Source organism: Kogia breviceps, chromosome 12, assembly GCF_026419965.1.
Source record: "Kogia breviceps isolate mKogBre1 chromosome 12, mKogBre1 haplotype 1, whole genome shotgun sequence".
Classification (NCBI taxonomy): Eukaryota; Metazoa; Chordata; class Mammalia; order Artiodactyla; family Physeteridae; genus Kogia; species Kogia breviceps.
This window is the reverse complement of record NC_081321.1, coordinates 20,584,924-20,606,796: the sequence shown is the minus strand read 5'-3', so window position 1 is coordinate 20,606,796 and position 21,873 is coordinate 20,584,924. Positions and strand designations below refer to the sequence as shown.

The following is a 21,873-nucleotide window of genomic DNA, read 5'->3' as shown; positions in this document are numbered from 1 at the left end:
ATAAAAGACAAGATAAATATTGCTAATAATTAGGTTCCTTATTTCCTGAAAAGTTTTTAAGGACTTTAATTTTAAAAGTGGCTTCCTTATCTCTTGCCCGTCCATAATATTACAGTGTAAGATTCAGGCTCTAGAGGTGAAAAAGTTGTCATTCATCTGGGGCATAAAAAGTATCTTGAACATTATTTGAATTTCTTGTACAAATGAATTGAGGAATAGGTTCCACACAGTTGTGTAAACCCAGAATTTCCATGACCAGGATTTTGAGGAAAGCCTTCATCTAGAAGTATTATAGATAACTTTTATTAATTAATCCACTGACTAAAGCAAATCTGTGGGGTTCTTTAGCAAATGGTCAGTTGCAGGTAATGTAGTGTGAATCTATAGTAGCTCCAGAAAGCCCCATTCAATTGTGTGAACTGTCACTGGATGAGGACAAAGCTTCTCTGGGCTGGTTATGGTAGAATTGTTCAACTACTTACTCAACTTTAATATATTTTTATCCTATGTATCAGAAAAATTCACCATAAAAGCCAGTGCTGAAAGATACTAAATGAAATAAATCCTACTTAATATCCATCATGGGAAAATCAATTTTATATTAGATCTGGGACCACATTAAATTTTAATCTGAGGTTTGATATTCCACAAATTGAGTCTCTCAGTTAAATTAAGATAAAATGAGTCCTTTCTTATTCTCTCTTATTCTTTCATTTAAAAAAAATTAATTGGTTCATTCTTTTCACAAACATTTATTGAACATTTTGTATTTACCATGCATTATATTATGTGCTGAAACAATAACTAACAGATGACATAAATTGACATAATTTATTTTCTTTAATTGCACCGTTCCCTACAGTAACTATGGGATTAGACACACTAAGAACCTTTTAGTTCTGATGACACCCCTGTCAGGTAGATGTCATTTAACAGATGGGGAAAAAGTGAGCTGCCCCCGACGGGAAGCGACTTAGAAGCAAAACAGACCCTGTGCTGTTTCTTCTCCCTCCATTCAGCAACCACTGTTATTTTCCAAACTGAAACATTGGAACGCATGGTTTGAGGAGGGAGTTTTTGGTGATTTTATTTGTGTGCAGGGTTTTAAAGCAATATCAGATTAAATTAAGTTTCCTTACTCTTGATTTATCACCTATTGAAAAGGATAAAAAGCTTACATAAAAATTCGAATTGACTAAGGACATCTGGAACATCTGGCCACCATACTGACCCACTGTAATCTTGTGGATATTTAAACATTCTTTCTCTGCCCAGTTCTTGAGTCCTTCCTCGCACTCTATGTTCTCCCCCACTCACTTCTTTTTTGAATCTCCATGTTCTTTTTTTTTCACCACCCAACTTTTTTTTCATTCGGTTTTATTCGTGGATCTTAGCTTTTGCAATTTGTCAACCCTGACATGTTTGGAAATGTACAGTTTGTTTAGCAGAATGACCAATTACAGCCTCATTTAATGCCACATAAAGGTCAGAGCCCATGTTCTTTGCTGATGTTCCCTTTGCTCTAGTGTCCTGTCTTCTTGCTTTAGCCAACCCTGAGAAGAAGGCCCGAACACACCCTCCATGCTTCCCAGATAATCTGGGGACGAACAAGACAAAACTGTTGGCAAGGGTTTGACCTTTTCTTTTCTTTCTGTTTTCCTCTCCAAATATTTTCTGCTGGCATCCTCCAATCTGAGCCAGGTATTAGAGGTGAAAATGTGTAGAGATATGAGCCACCATTAATCACCGTCACCACTTTCTTGTACTGATAATGACCGTTTCCTCTTTGATTTCCTCACATCAAGTGGAAAAGTATTTTCCAGCAAAGCTAGGCTTGAGGATGGAGGGAGAAGGTTGTGTGCAGGAAGAGGGAGAAGCAGATCTGGAATAAGGGGCTGGGGTCTGTGAAAGAATTCTGGCCCAAGGATGAAATGGCATCCAAACTTAAAGGTGAAACTGCTACAGAATGATAAACTTTGAATGGACTTCACGCAGAAATTTTTTTAAAGTATATTTATTTAGTTACTTATTATTTATTGTTTATAGTTACTTATTATTTATTATTATATATAATTACTTATTATTTATTACTTAGTTATCTATTGGCTGCATCGGTCTTAGTTGTGGCATGCGGGATCTTTCATTGTGGTGCGGGGCTCTTCATTTTGGTGCGCAGGCTTCTCTCTAGTTGTGGCATGCAGGTTTTCTCTTCTCTGGTTGTGGCATGCGGGCTCCAGAGCACGTGGGCTCAGTAGCTACAGCACGCGGGCTTAGTCGCCCCACGGCATGTGGGATCTTAGTTCCCCGACCAGGGATCGAACCCATCTCCCCTGCCTTGGAAGGCGGATTCTTTACCACTGGACCACCAGGGAAGTCCCGGAAATGTTTTTATTCAAAGCAATTTTCAAAAGCAGAAGAAATGTTATAAACAACCATTTCAGGACAATTTTTAGAAGGTTCCAGTATTGATTTATAATTCAAAGATGTGATAGAACACATTGAGTCGTTTTGTTTTTCTCTCCAGGTTTGCAACACAACTACAGACAGGAAACACGCAGACACCTTTTTGGAGAAGTGTGTTACTGAGTCAATCATGAACGTTGTGAGCGGCTTTTTTAATTCTCCGTTTTCAGACAACAGTACCAGCCTGCAGGTAATATAAACAAACAAGTACAAAAGAAGTCTGTCACACAGAATTTCTGTACCTTATTTGAGTGTAGAAAACTTAATAGGCCGGGAAGTCCTTTCCTACACTTCTCAAGATCACTCTTCTGTCCTATTATTTACTATTATGCCCCTTTCTGAGTTTCCCAAACTTTATTTTAAATAAAGAGGCTCCATCTTCAAACTGAATTATTTTTGCTCTCCCTCTAAGCAAAATAGGAACTTTCATATCTGTAGATCGACGGCCAAGTGTCGAAATAACTGATAATGATTCTTTAAATGGATAGACATTTTGACTCAATAATTCCAGTTTAGTAAATCCTGAAAGAATTAGCAGGGATTTATATACTAAGATTTTCATTGAAGTGTTTATAATACTTAAAAATTGACATCAACCTTAAATGTCCACAAACAGGGGAATAGCTAAATAAATTATGGTATATCTGTAGATGGCTTATTATATAGCAATTAAAAATCATGTTTTAAAAGAAAAATTGATGCCTAAGGAAAATGATCATCAAGCAATGTAAAGTTAAACAGGCCACAAAATTGCATCATAGTATCATCCAGGTTTGTGCATGTAAAGAATATATGTGCATATATACATAAGAAAACTCAGGAAGTAATTATCTTAAAAATGTTGATACTGATTATCTCTCCATGTTAGGATTATTGGTGATTTTCATTTGTATGGTTGCCAAATATTCTACAGTGATTGTGTATTGCTCTTATAAAAGTATTATTTCAGTTATACTTTTTTTAGGGAAAACTTTTGAATGAACTATTAGAATCATGTAAAATTGTTTTTGTAGCTCAAATTGTTGTCTCTACTTGCTGATCATATGAAACCAAAACATACAATCAGTGAAACAAACAAACCCAAAATGCCTGCTCTATTTATACTCGGAAATAAACCAGAGATTGTAAAAATATACTTAAATCCATGTCATTGGTTTCAAGAAATGCCATATTTTCCTGATTAAGAATATAGTTAAAATAATCAGTTTTCTATAATGTCTTGTGTGGTGCCTCTCATGAGATGGGTACAAAATAAATATTTGTTTAATGAGAGGTTCATTAAGTAGCACTGAAACTTAAAAGGCAAGACTGTATTTTATTTTGGTGGGTCTTTTTTGATAATGCATAGATACTGCATCAGGAGTGTTAATGGTTTAGTGACCTGTTTGCCTCTTTTCTTTCTGTTCTCAGACACATCAGCCAGTTTTTATTCAGCTGCTTCAGTCTGCCTTCAGAATTTACAATTGCACCTGGCCAAATCCGGCACAGAAAGCCTCGGTGGAGTCCTGTATCAGAACTTTGGCTGAAGTGGGTAAGTCAGAGTGTCGGATTTTACTTATTTTCACATTTTGTGAAAGAAATCAGGCTTTTGGCTAATAGGCAATACAAGTAGCTTTCCAGTTTTCAACTTAAAAAGAGAGCAGGTGTGGTTCCTGTAAAGCTGAAGATCAATGATCAGCAAACGACTCTGAAATTGCATCCTTTTTGGGAGGGGAATATAATTGTTATATTTCTTCTCTTGAAATATTTTAAAATATATTTATTTATTTTAAAATTATTATATTTCTAACCTTAAATTTAATATTGCATATGGTGCTTTAATATAGCTCAGTAAGATATTACACAAATGAGTTTAGTTTAATTGTTATCTCAGATTTCATTATGGAATTGTCTTGTCTGTTAAGTAGCCTGATTTATTAACATCTTCATGTGGCAGGAGGACTTCTTGAGGGGTTTTTAGTTTTCTAATTTTGTGTGAAATTCATCAGTATTCATTGAGGCTCCGTTATGCATACAAGGCTTCAGAAATTCCAAATAAAATGGAATGCAAGGGGATAACAGCTAAGGGAAGGTTAGTACATTGGGGGAAGAATTTCTCATAGAGTCCTCTTTTTTTTTTTTAATAAAGTTAATTAGGGCTGTCAGAAAGGAGGAGGGAAAAGAAATATAGACTGGGCTGGACTTCAAAAAGCAAACGGAGGAGCTGGATCATTCTCTCAACTAGAGGGGATTCTGCAGGCATTGGGAAGGGCAGCTTGTAATGTGTTTCATTATCGTGGTCATCATCACTGCTGACATTTGTCAGCGCACACCATTCACAATGCTCAGCAATTCACATGTATTATCTCATTTAATCCTTAGGTAGCCTCCTTGATTATTTACATTTTACAGTTGAGGAAACAGAATTATCTAGATTAGGTAACTTGGCCAGGGTTATGGAATGTGCTCAGTAAATATTTGATAAATGAATAAATGGTTTAACTGATTAATGACCACGTAAAATATTTTTAGTCTTTTCTCCCCATCTGCAATTTGGTTTAAGTAATTTAATATTAACAGAATTTAATGATGGCGCGATTTTAATTTGAGTACATTCAAAAGCAGTTATAACCCAAGAGGATCAATTGAAAATTATTAGAACTAAGAGATAAATAGAGTTCATCTGGGTGATTAATTATAAATAAGTATTAAACTTGGTAGATTTTCTATATATCCAAAAGGGAGAAAAAATGTGAAAAAGGTATGTCACAACAGCAATAGAAATAGTAATTACTTAAGAGAAAACTTAAGAAGCACAAGAGAATAAAATTATATTGCTATTTTGAGGGCTATGAAAGATTTTAATAAATGGAGAGTTATACTATTTCTGGATTTAAAAATTCAACTTGTAAGGATGCCAGTTCTCCTCAAAATTATAATTTTAATGCTTTACATCCGAGACCCCTCCCTTGCACACACCCTCCCCTCGTCACGGCCCACTCAGGCTTAGGCACCCCAGGTAGGGCCACACCTCACAAAGATGCATCCTCTGGCAGCTTGGCCTTTGCCACCTTCCTGCAGTTCCCACTCGTTGTCACAGTGCATGGCACCCTGCTGCTCTGAGGGACGGCCTCTCTTCCCAGGTGGCCTCTGACTCTGTGCTGGGTCACTCGTTTGCATGAATACCCTTATCCCCTTTGACATGGCGCCAGGCTGTCCCCTGTCGTGGACGCCCTCCTCACCCGACTCAAGTCTAATTCTCCACTCCTGGCAGCCTCTTGTGCACATACCTTCCACTCCTTTCTGGGCTCGAATGCTCTGGACCACCTCGGCCCCTAACGCTCCTTGTCCAGCGCTGGCACTTGACTTTGCTCTGCTCCTCCTCCAGGTTTTAGGACAGAATAGTTCAGGAAGAGAGATAAAGGAAGAGGCCACCATATGCATTGCCAAAAATAAAGAAGGACACAGAAGAGAACCTAAATTTTATTTTTAAAAGTTGCACATAGCAAAATGTCCGGCAGGATATCAATAAAGAAATAACACTGGTATCTCTGGCTGGTGGAATTTTAAGTCAGTCTGATTCTGTTGTTCTGGCTTTCATGTAACTTCTGAGTTCTTAATAATATACTTTTCAAGTTATGATAAAACAGTACTAAAAGCATCTTCATTTGGACCAAATCAGCTGGGAAATATACTAACCATCAAAAACTAAAATCTGAAGGAAAAGCAAGGAAATATGATGATGCTATTTATTTTACATAAGGATACATTGTGTTTGCTATTCAAGGCAGTCCCCCCTCTTCCTCATCTTCTTCCTACTTTCTCTCCCCTGCTCCTCTTCCTCCTGCCTTTTTTTTTTTTTTTTTTTTGCGGTACGCGGGCCTCTCACTGTTGTGGCCTCTCCCGTTGCAGAGCACAGGCTCCGGACGCGCAGGCGCAGCGGCCATGGCTCACGGGCCCAGCCGCTCCGCGGCACGTGGGATCTTCCCGGACCGGGGCACGAACCCGCGTTCCCTGCATCGGCAGGTGGACTCTCAACCACTGCGCCACCAGGGAAGCCCCCTCCTCCCCTTTTATCTCCTCTTTTTTCCTCCTGCTCTTCCTCCCTCAGTACTTAGCAAATGCAGTGAGGGAAAACACCAGTTGGCCCTACCCGGGGCACAGAGGGCATGCTGTTCACACCACTTACAAATTGAGAGGCGAAGAGCTTTGAGCCACAAGTGAGATTCCATGCTGGGCTTTCCCTCCGAGTTGCAAGTTGCTACTTCAGTGGTGTTCCCTGTGTACTCACATCAGCTCTTGCAGAGCAGGATGGCAGAGCTTTGAGGGTTTAAAACAGTCACTGAAACTGGATCAGCCTAAAGATTCTTTCATTCCGTTTTCTACCATTTCCTCGACTGTTTTTGATTTAACAGGAAATTTTAGTCTCTTTGTATGCTAAAAGACATATGTGATAGGAAGTCTAAAAAATAATTATATCTAAGTCTACAATCAGGGTAGGCTTGGAAGAGTGATATATTGGTATAAAATCTGTTTTATCTTTGTGAGAATTTTTTTTAATTGAAGTATAGTTGATTTACAATGTTTCAGGTGTATAGCAAAGTGATTCAGCTATATATAAATATACATATTCTTTTTCATATTCTTTTCCATTCTGGTTTATTATAGGATATTGAATATAGTTCCCTGTGCTATATAGTAGGATCTTGTTGGTTATCTATTTTATATATAGTACTGTGTATCTGTTAATCCCAAACTCCTAATTTATCCCTCTGTTACCCCTTTCCTCTTTGCTAAACATAAGTTTGTTTTCTCTGTTTGTGAGTCTGTTTCTGTTTTGTAAATAAGTTCATTTGTATCATATTTTAGATTCCACATGTAAGTGATAGCAAATGGTATTTGTCTTTCCCTGTCTGACTTACTTCACTTAGTATGTCAATCTCTAGGTCCGTCCATGTTGCTGCAAATGGCAAGCATGTTTTCTTCCGCTTCCTTGTTTGTTGTTTCCACCTGAACAGTTAGGAAGCTATGGAGACTCCATTCCTGCTATCCCCCGCATTTGTACTTCCCCCTCCTTCTCCTCCATAATGGCCTAGTTTGACCCCTCTTTGCTTCCGTTTTGGACCACTGTAGGCATTCAATGTTCTTTCCTTCTGTCTTTCTTCACTTAAATAAATCTGCTACCAGAATAATCTTCTTGAAGTGAAATTCTCTCTGTTGGTTTAAAAACATCAACAACAAAGTCCCCAGCCTTCAGCAGCATACCTTTGTCTAACAAACCAAGGACGGGTTCCTCATCGCAATGTTTGTGGCCTCCACAGCCCTACCTCCTCTTTTGACCTTGCTCACTGCTTCTCACCCCCACCCAGCAAACTGAACTTCTATGCCCCAGGCATTGCTCACACTATAACTTTCTTTCTCCAGTTTCCACCACTGCCATCTCTCAGCATCTTTTCCATTATTCAAAGAAATTCTTTGTCCAAATTCCTCCATAAAAGCCATTTCTGACTCCCAGGTCCAGGTCTGAACTCACCCTCACTTGACCATTTAAACTTTTCTTATGGTCTTTACTGTATCCTAGCTTACATCATCATAGGTATTAATCTACTAGATTTTGAGGGACAATGACTTTGAAGTATCTGTCAAAAAGACATTAATGAAGGCTATTGTCCAGGATAAAAAAGGTGAAAAGCAAATTCTGCTTTGCGATGGGTAGAGGCCACATCTTTTTTTATTTATTGGTGGCTGCTCTTTTTGGAAAAACACATAACCAAAATGAGAGGCATACAGAAGTGAACATCCGTAGTAGTAGAGGGATCTAAACCCATCTTACTTGTGTAGTGATTGAAAACATTTGAAATATTTAGACCAAGAAAAGAAATCCAAGGGGGAACATAATTATTTTCCAACATTTCAAGGTGTGAATAGACTTCTTTTACAGGTTCCCAGGAATAGGATTATAATTAACATATGGTAGCTGCAAGAGGCAGATTTTTATCCCATTGTAAAGAATAGCTGTTTTACAGTTAGTAATCTTAAAACCTTGGGAGTCACATATGATTCCTCCCTTTTGTTCACTTGCATTAAATACAGTAGCAAGTTCTATTGGTTCCACTTCTAAAGTACATCTTTTTGTGTTCTCTTGTGGGGTACCCTTGTCCAAATACACCATAATCTGACATGGATTACAGAAGAGTCTCCTTACTGAGCTCCCCATCTCTACCCCGTCTCACTACAATCCATTCCCTACACAATAATTAGAGTGATCTTAAAATGTAAATCAAACCGTATCTTTCACCTATATGAAGCTCTCCATCTCACTGAAGATTCCTATGCCTTATCATGACTTAGAAAGCCCTTCATCACTGAGCTTCATCTACTACTACTTTCCCCCATTTCCCTACCCTCAGCTCTGCTTCACCCACACTGGCCTTCACTCTCTCTCTCATCTGCAAGCCTTTTTCTCATCGTAGGGTATTCGCGTGTGCTGTTCCCACACTTTGGATCCTTATCTCCCAGATGGTCACGTGTTCAAAAGTTCAGTGCTCAGTGAAGTGTTCCAGCTCCCCCATCCTATCTTTGCTGTCTTAGCACTTATCCCTATTTGAAAGCACCTTGTTTGTTTGTTTGCTTCTCCCATTAGAGTATAAGCTATGAAAGCAGGGACTTTGCTTTATTCACTGATCACTGCTGACTAAAAGTGTCTGGTTCTGATGAAGCCGGTTTATGAATGTTGACTGACAATAATTCATGAGCTAGATACTTCGCAGGTAGTGAAATTTAGGCATAGAAAGGTTAAATAACTTGCCCGATTAACAAGTAGTTGAGTTGGATTTGAAATCCATGTTCCTCTGAGTGTAAAGTTATGCTCTACCAGGTTGTCCCAGAAGTCATATCTTAAGAAGCCCTGACATATAAACTAGAACTATGGCAGTTTGACTTGCTGGAAGGGAGCTGTCTGAAGTTTTATAACTCAGGTGCAAGGTCATTTTTGTGTTTCAGCAACTCTTTAAGAATACAAAGGGGCATTATTATAATTCAAATATGTAAGAATTAATAGTTATAAAACAAAGAATATACATATTTAAGAAAAATATTACAAGTCAGGAGAATACTTAGTTTTTATAAAGCAAATTTTCAGAGCATTTGCAAATTGGTAAACATATTCCTATACATGCAAATAGCTATTATATTATCTATTATAGTTACATTTATATAACAGTTTGCAGTTTGTAAAGTGCTCTCAGGTACATTGGTTCAACTTATCTATCATCAAAAATATTTCACTCTCTTCCATATGTGTACATTGGACACAAAAGGTAGTAAAAACAGCAAAAGTATTTACTTTTGTAATTATTAGCACTTACCTGGTTGGGAGTAGAGAGCATTTATTGGTGATAGACATTGTGGTAAACCCTATGATGTGGATGCAATTCTTAGCCCCATTTTGCAGATGCAGACATGAGGTTAGCAAGTTTAGACAGCTTGCTAGGTCACACAGGCAGGTGTGTGAACCCCTTCTAGACTGACATGTTAGCAGGCATTTGTGATGCTCTACTATCATAAATCGGTTTCAATAAACATTGTTTTATACCTTTAAGGTACAAAATATTGATCAAGATGTTAATGCCTTTGGTCAGTTACTGTTCCTCAGTTTATTCACTTATATAAAGTACAATAGCACGTGTTAGAAGTGCTTTGAGAAAAAGCATCCAAGGATTACTCCCATGTTACTTCACTTAAAAAAGAATTTTGTTCCATGTGTTTCATAATCTTCAAATGATTTAGGGGGATTAATATTGGGTACTTTGTTGGAAACATAATCATTTTTTCCACATGGAAGTTCTGTAAAGTATCTTTTACAAATGGTTTGAATAATGAACATCAACCTTCAAGCCAATTGTTTCCCCCCCAAATTCGAACGTGTATAAATCATTAATTCTTTGAGAAGAGAAAGTCAGTCTCTATTAAAACAAACATGTCTATTTTCATCTATCTAGATGTTATGGCTGATTGTATAAAGAGCTTGACATAATACATCCCTGTAATTATGGTTTTAAAGTGATAATGGAAATATAAAAACTCCATTATTAATTAACTAATTAATTAATTTATGGCTGCGCTGTGCGGCATGTGGGATCTTAGTTCCCCAACCAGGGATTGAACCCGTGCCCCTTGCAGTGGAAGCGCACAGTCTTAACCACTGGACCACCAGGGAAGGTCCCTCCATTATTACTTTAAAAAAATTAAATATGAATGAGTCAGAAGATAGGGCAAAATATTATAAAGGTTTTCACTTATTTATTAATTCAACTATTTATAATGAACCATCATTATCTGAAAGGCATTATTCTAGTTGTTAGGGAAATGCAGTCTGTCAAACCATATTTCCTGCCCTCAATGAATTTCTAGTACATTGGGGGTAGATGTAACATGTACTGAAATCACAAAGCAGAATAAAACTAAGTACCTTATCTGTTACAAATTTCTAGAGCCTGACACTGTGCCTAGAGCATGGTAAGTACTCAATGAATATTTATTGAATGAACAAAATACCTGGGTGGATACAAAGAAATGAGTGAATATCCTATTCTTGTCATTGGCTGCATAATATCCTATTGTGTGCCTATATTCTAATTTATTTAACCCCATTGTTGGTTATTTATGTTGTTTCCAGTCATTTTGCTCATGAGGAAGAATAAGCTAAACACCTAAAGGTAGAATTTCTGGGTATTCTAATTTTGACAGATACTGCCCTCTGTAGAGGTTGTTCAATTTATATGCCACAAGCAATGTAGGAGAGTATCTTTCTCCTTGATAATGTGCTGTGTTATCAAATTCTTACATATTTGCAAATCTTATAAATAAAAGTATTGTTATAGTTTTAACATGTGTTTCTCTTCTCATGAGTGAGGGAAAACAAAACCTTTCCATATGATTGATTCATTGGTATTTTCTGTGAACTGTCACTTTTTGTGTTTTGCTCACTTTTCCTGAAGGCTTTGTTTTTCTCAATAGTTTGGATAGCCCTTTATTTCTTAAGAAAATGAGCTCTTTGCCTATAAGTAGCCAATATTTTTTCTCAGTTTTTCATTTGTCATTTCAAATTATTTTGGCATGCAGGAATTTCTTTTCTTTTTTTTAATAAACATTTATTTGATTCATTTATTTTTGGCTGCATTGGGTCTTCGTTGCTGCATGCAGGCTTTCTCTAGTTGCGGCAAGCAGGGGCTACTCTTCGTTGTGGTGCGTGGGCTTCTCATTGCAGTGGCTTCTTTCGTTGTGGAGCGTGGGCTCTAGGACACATGGGCTTCAGTAGTTGTAGCACGGGGGGCTCAGTAGTTGTGGCTCACGGGCTGTAGAGCAGAGGCTCAGTAGTTGTGGCGCACGGGCTTAATTGCTCCACGGCATGTGGGATCTTCCTGAACCAGGGCTCAAACCCGTGTCCCCTGCATTGTCAGGCGGTTTCTTAACCACTGCACCACCAGGGAAGCCAGAAATTTATTTTCTTTTAGGCATTTTAGGTTTTCTTTCATCTTCAGAATGGCCTTGATCAGAATAAGATGCTGTTTCTTAATTCCCATTGAGAATTTTAATGTTTTTAGTTTCTCTGTCTGTGTTTTTGGTGAGACTGTTTACAATTTTGAGTTATCTGGAATATATTTAGTTGTAAGGTATAAGATATGGAATTAACTTAATTTTTTCCAGATGACTAGTCACGTGTGCCAATACTAGTTCTTGCACAACCATAAAATTATATATTCTTTTTTTATTGAGGTAAAATTGATATAGAACAATATATTAGTTTCAAGTGTGCAACATAATAATTTGATATTTGTATACACTACAAAGTGATCATCACAATAAGTATAGTTTCTGTCCGTCACCGTGCAGTTGACCCCCTTCACTCTTTTCACCCACCTCCTAACTCCCTTCTGCTCTGATAAGCACTGATCTGTTCTCTGTATCCATGAGCTTTGTTTTGATTTGCTTGTTCATTTGTTTTGATTCCATGTATAAGTGAAATCATGTGGTATTTGTCTTTCTCTGTCTGATTTATTTCATTCAGCATAATAACCTCAAGATCCATCCATGTTGTTCCAAATGGCAAGATTTCCTTCTTTTTTATGGCTGAGTAGTATTCCATTGTATGTGTGTATATATGTTTTATATATATATAAAACATATCTTCTTTATCCATTCATCAATTGATGAACACTTCGGTTGTTTCCATATCTTGGCTATTGTAAATAATGCTGCACTGAACATGGGGGTGTGTATATCTTTGGGGGTTAGTGCCTTCATTTTCTTTGGATAAATACCCAGAAGTAGAATAAGTGGATTATATGGTAGTTCTATTTTTAATTTTTAAGAAACCTCCATACTGTTTTTCATAGTGGCTGCACCGATTTATATACCCACCAACAGTGCAAAAGGATTCCCTTTTCTCCACATCCTGTTTAACACTGTAATACAATTATTTTATTTATTCAATTTAGGGGTTAATTAAGTATAGTTTGAGTACCAAACACGAAAGATACATTTTGTGTTTTTAGTGTTCTTTGTATTTAAGAACACTAGTGTTTCAGTACAGATTTATCCTGGATATTTTGACATGATTCAAAAAAGGTACTACTCTCTGCCCACCCCATTATACCTTCCTTGTGCACCCACTGTCCTTGCTCTTGTGGACCTGTACAGGAGTGCTTGACAATAAATGAAGCGTTATAACTACTGCTCACACTTTCTGTTGCCTCTTCCTACTACCTGTCAGTTTATGTATCTAAGCATTTTTTCCCATGACACTTACCACTGCAGTATGTGTGTTCTCAGAGATTTTTGGTCTGGCAGTTACCACCAGTAATTTTCTCTAATTTAAAAATTTCACACAATATGCAAGACTTAATGAATAATAATTAGAAGTAGATTTCAATTACATCTTAAAATCACTGCAAAGTCTTGGCATATCTAGAGAATTTTCAGGATTTGTAAGCCTAATTAGTTGGTTAGCCCAATAATCACAATACCTGTGAATAAAGATAAGCATTTTAGAGAACTATCACTGCGCAGAACTCTATAAAAGGTGAATGCATTAATAACAACCCATCCTCTCTCTTATTAGTTTTTAAATAACTCCATATTCTTATTCTCTGGAAAAATACCCTTAACAAGATAGTATCTTAGCTGCAGTCCAACTTAGGAGTGAAACGGGAACACTTATTTTTTAAACATCTTAAACTTTAATGTGACCACTGAAACACAGAAGTTGGAGTTAATGCTACGTGCCCAAAGAATAACTGACTGTTGGTAAATTCATTAGTTTTTCCTTATTGGGGGCAGGGAGGTGGGATAACCATTAACCCCAAGAATTCGTCCTAGTTCATGTTGCAATGTACTATTTATATCAGAATTTTTTCTAGCTAAATAAAAGGAAGCTAAGTTTGAATCATATTTTTGATTACATTTGAAAAATATTATTCTAGTTATTAATGGTCTTGTAAGTGAGATCACGAATTAATTCCTTTCTATCCCCAGTCACAATCTTCTGCTTTAATTTTTAAACAATATATAGAAAGCTAAATTAGCACTATCAACTTTGTTTTCAAATTAATCTTTATAATATTTTGACAGTGCAGAGAATCTATTTCAGGCCATGTCTTTAATGGTATTAATATTTTTACAATTGCTTGAAAACTTTCATCATTATCTACACAGCTGACTTATTTTAACTCAAATCCTTTCCCCAGTTGCATAGTTAATTTTCTTTTATTGCCTAGAAATTGTGATTTAGCCTTTGGCTAGAGTTTACCTTTGGACATGAGAAAGTAGGGTTTATTTTAGCTGGTTAATTTATATCGTGCAATCTGTGCTAAGACAAGAGACTAGAAAATACCACCTAGAGTGGTACAGTTTGGGGGACCAAAAAAACCCTTTCAATAAAGTTTGGGATGGTGGGGTCTTCTCATTCTGGTTTGTCCCTGCTGCTGGCCATAGTGGAATAGTGGCAGCAGCTCATAGATGCATGAGGTAGGGGTGCAGGGGTGAGACTTCCCTGCCACACTGATAGGAGGGCTGCACTGCTAGGAATAATAGAGGTGCTACCATTGGATTCCATTTCCACTGATATCATTAGAAGAATACTCCCTGAGTGTGTCTTTGTGTAAGTGACGTTCATAGCAACAAATGCTCACTTGATGGTTAGTTGTATCTAACATACCTGGTTCCTAAAGGGGAGGTAAGTCCACCCCCCCCTCAACTTTGTTTAAACATGAGCGGAAACTTTGTTGTAATAAGTTTTGAGCAACTTTCAGTTTTACAATTTTCATTATTTTCTGTTGCTTAAAAAATAACATATAAGAAGTATTGTCTTCTGTTTGACTGTTGAATGTTTAGAGCAAACCCAGTTGATATGTGAAGCAGCCATAAAAGGATGAAAATCTTGCCAGATTTGATCACGGTGCAGGATTAAGTATTTATAAAAATATGTGCAGCCTGGCCTTTTCAAGGCTGTCTGTCCTTCAGATGGGACAGGAGTGCAGTTGCGTTGCTGTGTGTGATGGACAGAAACAGAGACATTGTATGCTTTGGAAAGGGAAATTTATAATGAATATTAGGAAAACATTCACCGGGAATTTGGGCAGTGGTGCAATTGATCGTTAGGGTTGCCTTAGAGCTGTTATTATTTCCTTAACACTTCAGCTCGAGCTCTTGTTTAAATTGGGAACTTTTTGTGTTGGTAGCTAAAATTATCTGTTTTCAGAGAATTTTTAAGTATCTCTGAGCTTCACAGAATTTTCACCAGCAGAAATAGTACTGCCCACTGTTGCTGTTTTCCTTGGAATTAGGACTTCAACATAGATTTTTGGGAGGCACAGTTCAATCCATAATGACACTATAGATGTTTACTAGAATATGGCCAATATGCTAATTTAATCCTATTTAACACACACAGTAGACCTTCTCAGTTTAAGGACTTAACATCTTTCTTCAGCTCAAGGTGACTAATTGTCCTCTATATTTTCTTAATCATTTCTTCCTTTTCATTGTCTCTGATATTTCTTTCTAGAGCTTACATTTATTTGTTATTTGACTTCCTGGATGACCCTCCCTATTTCATATTCTCTGTTTTATTTTCCCTTTGATTCTTTTAAATTAATTAATTAATTAATTATTTTGGGGGCTGCGTTGGGTCCTCGTTGCTGTGCGTGGACTTTCTCTAGTTGCAGCAAGTGGGATCTTCTCTTCATTGCTGTGAGTGGGCTTCTCATTGCGGTGGCTTTTTTTGTTGCGGAGCATGGGCTCTAGGCACACGGACTTCAGTAGTTGTGGCTCACCGGCTCTAGAGCACAGGCCCAGCAGCTGTGGCGCACGGACTTAGTTGCTCTGTGGCATGTGGGATCCTCCCAGACCAGGGCTCCAACCCCCAGTCCCCTGCATTTGCAGACGGACTCTTTACCACTGCACCACCAGGCAAGTCCCCCCTTTGACTCTTTTATGCTCTACAAGATTCCTTAACTTTCCCAGATTATCAACTTGGTCCTTATTCCTATTTTTTTTTCTTTTTCAGCCAATTTTGAAACATTTATTTGCACAATCATATTTTAATTTCCAAGATTTCTTTCTTTTTTTTTTTCCTAATGTTTTGGAGGCACTATATGCTCACATCTTCTGATGACAATAATTAGAATTATTTAAATATTTCCGTGCTTCCCTAAATCATTTGTTTTCACTGGGGCTAGTTATCCTTAATGTTCTTGATTTTTCCCTGTGATTCTTGGTGGTGTGTCATAAAGATCTATAAGGACTGGCTCAGGCTTCCACTGCAGTTTTGAGGCTCTGTTTCTCTACTGGCTTTCTCATGTAAATGACAGAACCCAGAGTTCTGTGTGAGGGGCTGAATAAATGATACACAGGCTTTCTTGGAGTATGTGTGTGTGTGTGTGTGTGTGTGTGTGTGTGTGTGTGTGTGTGTGTGAAGCAGAAGGCAAGCTGGGAATACTAAGAAGTGTTAAAATAAGGAGGGCTTTCGTCTGGGCTTGGGATCTTTTGTATATTTTCTCTTCTTCTTTGAGCTGCCTTCTCTCTCCCCGCTGTGCTACTGCTTATTTGATGAGGACTTTGCAGTCTCTTCAAGCTCTGTTCTGCTTCTCTGTCAATTCTTAACCCCTTCATTTGGCATTCTCTCCAGGCAGGTATCCGTGTTTGTTGGGAGAACATTTCTGCATGTCTTTAACTTTATCCTCTGGGTAAAAACCTCTGCTGCGGGCTGCTCTGTTTATGCCAGCCAGAGGGATGAAGGCCTTCACTTCCCAGATATTCAGATGCTATTCCTTCTTGAGTTGCCAGATGACTTTCCCATCCCCGTGACCACTTTGTGTTTGTCTGGGCACCTCGGAAGGCCTGTTCTAACTCTAATCTCTTGTAGAGCAATTTCTTCTTTCTTCTTTCTCTGATGGACACATCCCATCTTCATTCTACTTGCAAAAGATGCCTCAACATTTCTGTTTTCCTTATGGAGAGCATTCTTATTTTTCAGTATTGTGATATAAGTGTATTAAAATATAAATTTCATTGGATCTTGGGAAGAAAGGAGGACAGGTACTGTGTACTGTCTTCCAGTGCAGATTTTTTTATACTTGTCAGTTTTTTATTTCTTCTCTCCGATGTTTTACCACATGCAGTTTTGTGCATTTGTGCACAGGCACATACACGTGAATTATGTTAATAAAATGGACTGGCAGGATTTGATCACGTGTCTTCTGTCTTCTTTTTAATTTTCCTTTGCATCTTGGAAGGTACAAATTTACATGGTTGGTATACAGTGTTTTGCCATATTGGTGCTGTGTAAAGTGCGTTTCAAACATTAACCATCAAGAAATCACAAATTCTTGAATGTTTAATCAACCCACTTTAATAATCGGTCTTAAGAATTGAGATACTTTCAAGTTAAAAACTTTTGCAGTTATATAAAATAATTTGACAGAATTTGAAGGTTTGACATTTTTCTCTTTTCCCCCAATTTTATTGAGATATAATTGACATATAATATTGTCATTGATATATGTATATATTGTGAAATGATTACTACAATAAATGTAGTTAATAATCATCATCTCACATAGTTACAATTTTTTTCTTGTGATGAGAACATTTAAGATCTATTCTTTTAGTAACTTTCAAATGTATAATACACTATGGCTAACTATAGTCACCATGCTTTACATTACATCCCAGAATTTATTTATCTTATTTTTTTCTTTTTATTTGTTCTATCTTTATAAAATTATTTCGATAGCATGCCAAGTAGCTTTAGTCAAATAAAGAGGAAAATATTTTCAATCTTTCTTTTTCAGCAAAGAATCGTGGTATTGCCATTCCAGTGGATTTGGACGGCCAAGTTAATACTCTTTTTATGAAGAGTCATTCCAATATGGTGCAGAGAGCGGCCATGGGTTGGAGACTATCAGCTCGCTCTGGACCACGCTTTAAGGAAGCTCTTGGAGGGCCTTCTTGGGATTATAGAAATATTATTGAAAAGTTACAGGTACAATAAGAGCATGAAATGGCATTAATATTTTCTAAGTTATAGTTTTTAATATATGTAGTCACATAAATAAAATATGGTTAAAAATATCAAATTCTGTCTTGGGGACCAGGCATTACTTTACAATGTCCTATGAACACCACCCTTTTAAAAAGCATAGCTTCTAGGTAGAAGTTGTGGTGAGTTGTTTTTGGTGAGTATGTATTATTTAATGTGCTCTGATAGTAGGGTAATGGGTCTTAATAACTTCAATACGTTAGGTAAAATAATTTACTGTAAAGACTCATGTAATACATATTCACAGCCTTGCTTTAATTCATCTCTAAGTTTCCTTTTATACTCCTTTGGTGAGAGTGGTGTGAGCACCTTTACTCCTGAAGTATTTGCACAGCATCCCACTCCTGTTTTTGGCCTGGACATTCTGGGACACTGAGTAAAGAGAGACATTGTATTAGTCTGCTTGCACTGCCATCACAAAATACCACAGACTGGGTGGCTTAACCCACAGAAGTTTATTTTCTCACAGTTCTGGAGCTAGAAATTCAAGATCAAGGTGTTAGCAGGTTGTTTTCTTCTGAGGCCTCTCTCCTTGGCTTGCAGATGGTCTACTTGTCCCTGTGTCCTCATCTGGTCTTTCCTCTGTGCACATACACATCTGTGCCCTACTCTCCTCTTATGAGGACACCGGGCATTTTGGACTAGAGGCCATCCGTATGAATTCACTTTAACCGAATTACCCCTTTAAAGGCCCTAACTCCAAATATAGTCAAATTGAAGTACCAGGGTTAGGGCTTTATCATATGAGTTTTGAGAGGGACACAATTCAGCCCATAACAGATATCTTCCCTCTCACATAATTAGTGGAAGATTTCATGGGATGAACTGAGGTATGGCTTGAGGAAAGTTCTTGGCGCAGGGCTTCCCTGGTGGCGCAGTGGTTGAGAATCCGCCTGCCGATGCAGGAGACACGGGTTCGTGCCCTGGTCCGGGAAGATCCCACATGCTGCAGAGCGGCTGAGCCCGTGAGCCATGGCCGCTGGGCCTGCGCGTCCGGAGCCTGTGCTCCGCAACGGGAGAGGCCACAACAGTGAGAGGCCCGCGTCAAAAAAAAAAAAAAAAAAGTTCTTGGCGTGGAGAATGGTCAAGACATGAACTGGAATAAATATTGTAAGAGGTATTGAGTAGATTAAATGGTGAAGGTTCAGAGTTTTGATAGATGAGCGTTATACGTGATTATAAAGACAAGTTAGGGACTTCCCTGGTGGTCCAGTGGTTAAGATTCTGTGCTTCCACTGCAGGGGCCACAGGGCCACAGGTTTGATTCCTGGTCAGGAAACTAAGATCCTGCATGCCATGTGGCAAAGCCAAAGGGGGGGAAAAAAAATACAAGTTGGACTCAGTCTGAAAACTTGAAGATTATAAGTCATTAAATGTTTTGAGGAAAATGTCATTATAAATGAGTAAACAGTTATTGGTTTGAAAGATAGCAATATCAGGAAGAGACTAGAGGAAGGCAGATTAATAAGAAATTACTAAAAATATCAGCCAGGTGGTGGTATCAATGAAATGAAAAAATAGGTGTTATATGCAATAATGAAGGCAGGGTAAATAGACCTGGTGGTTTTTGGATGGAGATAGAGAGGGGACATGAGGGGTGTTTAAGAGGCACTGATGAATGGAGACTAGGTGATGTTATAGACTCTTCATTGTAAGAGGGAAGGAGAGAATCTGGCTATGATCATTGAACATACAGTGAATTAGGTTTATAGGCTACTGAATGTATTGGAAGGAAAGTCTATATTTGGAGATAATAGATGGAGTGAGGATAGTGGTTGGTATTGCTGAAATAGAGAGTATAGTGATAGGAAAAACAAAGAACATTTTGTGAGTGGCCGGAAGTAGCAGAATGGCCAAATAAATGAGAAAAAAAAGACACCATCAGAAAGGAGGGAAGTCAGGTTCATGAGAGCCAGAGGGGTAGACATTTCAGGGGAGAAATAAAGAGGGCGTGCTTTAAACTTCTTTTAGCACAGCCATTGGCATTCACTGGATAAATATATATTTGATGAAAACTCCCTTCCAGCCACTGTGTTAAGTACTGGAGATAGAACCATGAGGTCTGTGCCCTCATAGAAAATGCATTCTGATGCATTAAGTAAATGATATGATGTTAGAGAATTAAAACTGCTATGAATAAAATAAATCAGTATAACAATATGATGGAGAATCACTGCGAGAGTGATCCTGCAGTGAGGGAGCTCCTCTCTATTAAGGAGACATTGAGTTGAGACCCAAATAATGAAGAGGAATAATCCATTCAAAGATAGGAGGATAGAGAGCTTTATGGGGAGGGAAGAGTAAATGCACAGATGTTAAGGCAGGAATGAGGATGTGGGTTTGAAGAACCAAGAGAAGCCCATTGGGGCAACAGTGAGCAAAGGAAGAGAATATTATGAAATAAGGGGCCAAATCATGTAGAAACTTCCATGGTAAAGCATTTGGATTTATTCTATCACATTTATTCTAAATGTGATGGAAAATCATTGGAGATTTTTAGCAGAGTATAGGCATGACTTGGTTTACCTTTTAAAAAACACTGTGGGTTTTGAATGGTGAATGGATTATAGGGTCCAGACATGGAAGCAGTGAGTCTAGTTAGGTAGTTACTGTATTAATTTCAGGCAAAAGGTGTTGGTGGCTTGGCTTAAGGGGATAGCAGTAGCGATGAAGATAAGTAGATGAACTTTGGATATAGTTGGTCCTAGGGCCAATGGGACTTGGTGGATGGATGGATGAGATGTGGGATGTTGGAAAGAGAAATCACGGATGAGCCTGGGTATGATATGTTTGGATCATTTGCTAAGATAGGGAAGAATGGGAGAGTGGGATTCAGGCGTTCTGTATGGAGAATTTTAAGTGTTGGATGTCTATGTCAGTATCTCTGTGAGTGTGTCAAATAGGCTGCTGGATATATGAGTCTGAAGTGGCTTGGAAAGATGTCCATACAGGAAATATAAATTGGGGATTTTTAGCATACATATGATATTAAAACCATGGAATTGGGTGAGATTCCTCGCAAGAAACTGTAGATATAGAAGAAAAAGGACCAGGAGCTACCAGGAGCTGGCAAAGGAGTGGTCAGGACATAGGTGGAAAATAAGGTGAGTGCGATGTTACAGAAGCCAAGCGCAGAAAGTGTTTGACAGAGTAGGGACAAGTGTGTAAAATGCTTAGCAGTGGTTGGGTGACATGAGGTCAGAAAAGGAACCACTAGGTCTGGCAACAGGGTGATGATTGCAGCGAACTGGTACTCAATAATTACTAACATTTATTCAGGAATACTAAGTGGTCAATACGTGTTAGAGCCTGGTTTTTTTTAAGCATTAAAAAAAATTGAGGTATAGTTAATTTACAATGTTGTGTTAGCTTCAGGTGTTCAACGATGATTCTTTTTCAGATTCTTTTCAATTATAGGTTATTACAAGACATCGTAGAGGCTGTTTTATGTATGTACTTTTAATCCCATGTAATTGCTAGTATCATTATCCTGGGTTTTCACGTGGAGAAAATAATGAATCAGAGATCACATAGTTGGCCCATGATCAAAATAGGAGATAAAGACAGAATCACATCATAGAAGCCTGGGCACAATTTGTTTAGTAAATGAAAGGAAGAAGAGAGGTAATCTGAAAGATAAGTATGTGTTAGTGATGTTTTATTAAATATGGTCCCATTGGATAAGCATATTCTTTTCCCACCTTTGTATAATATCTAGTTTCCCATTTACGTGATTTCCTCTCTAGTAGTCTCTCTTAGCTGTCATGAGGAATGTCTCAGAAAGCTTATTTAGAGTAATTGAAGTAGAAATGATCACTTTTGCTACAAAG

At 37.8% G+C, this 21,873-nt stretch overlaps 1 protein-coding gene across 2 annotated transcripts in view; it reads left to right on the top strand.

The window, feature by feature from the left end:
- The window catches only part of ITPR2 (inositol 1,4,5-trisphosphate receptor type 2), a 526,733-nt gene that overhangs the window by 276,744 nt on the left and 228,116 nt on the right, over positions 1-21,873 (top strand). For both annotated transcript variants that reach the window (XM_059081164.2, XM_059081169.2), the window contains 3 exons: positions 2,525-2,653; positions 3,874-3,994; positions 17,796-17,986. In XM_059081164.2, the coding sequence (XP_058937147.1) occupies positions 2,525-2,653; positions 3,874-3,994; positions 17,796-17,986 (441 nt within the window). The remainder of the gene's footprint in view (positions 1-2,524; positions 2,654-3,873; positions 3,995-17,795; positions 17,987-21,873) is intronic.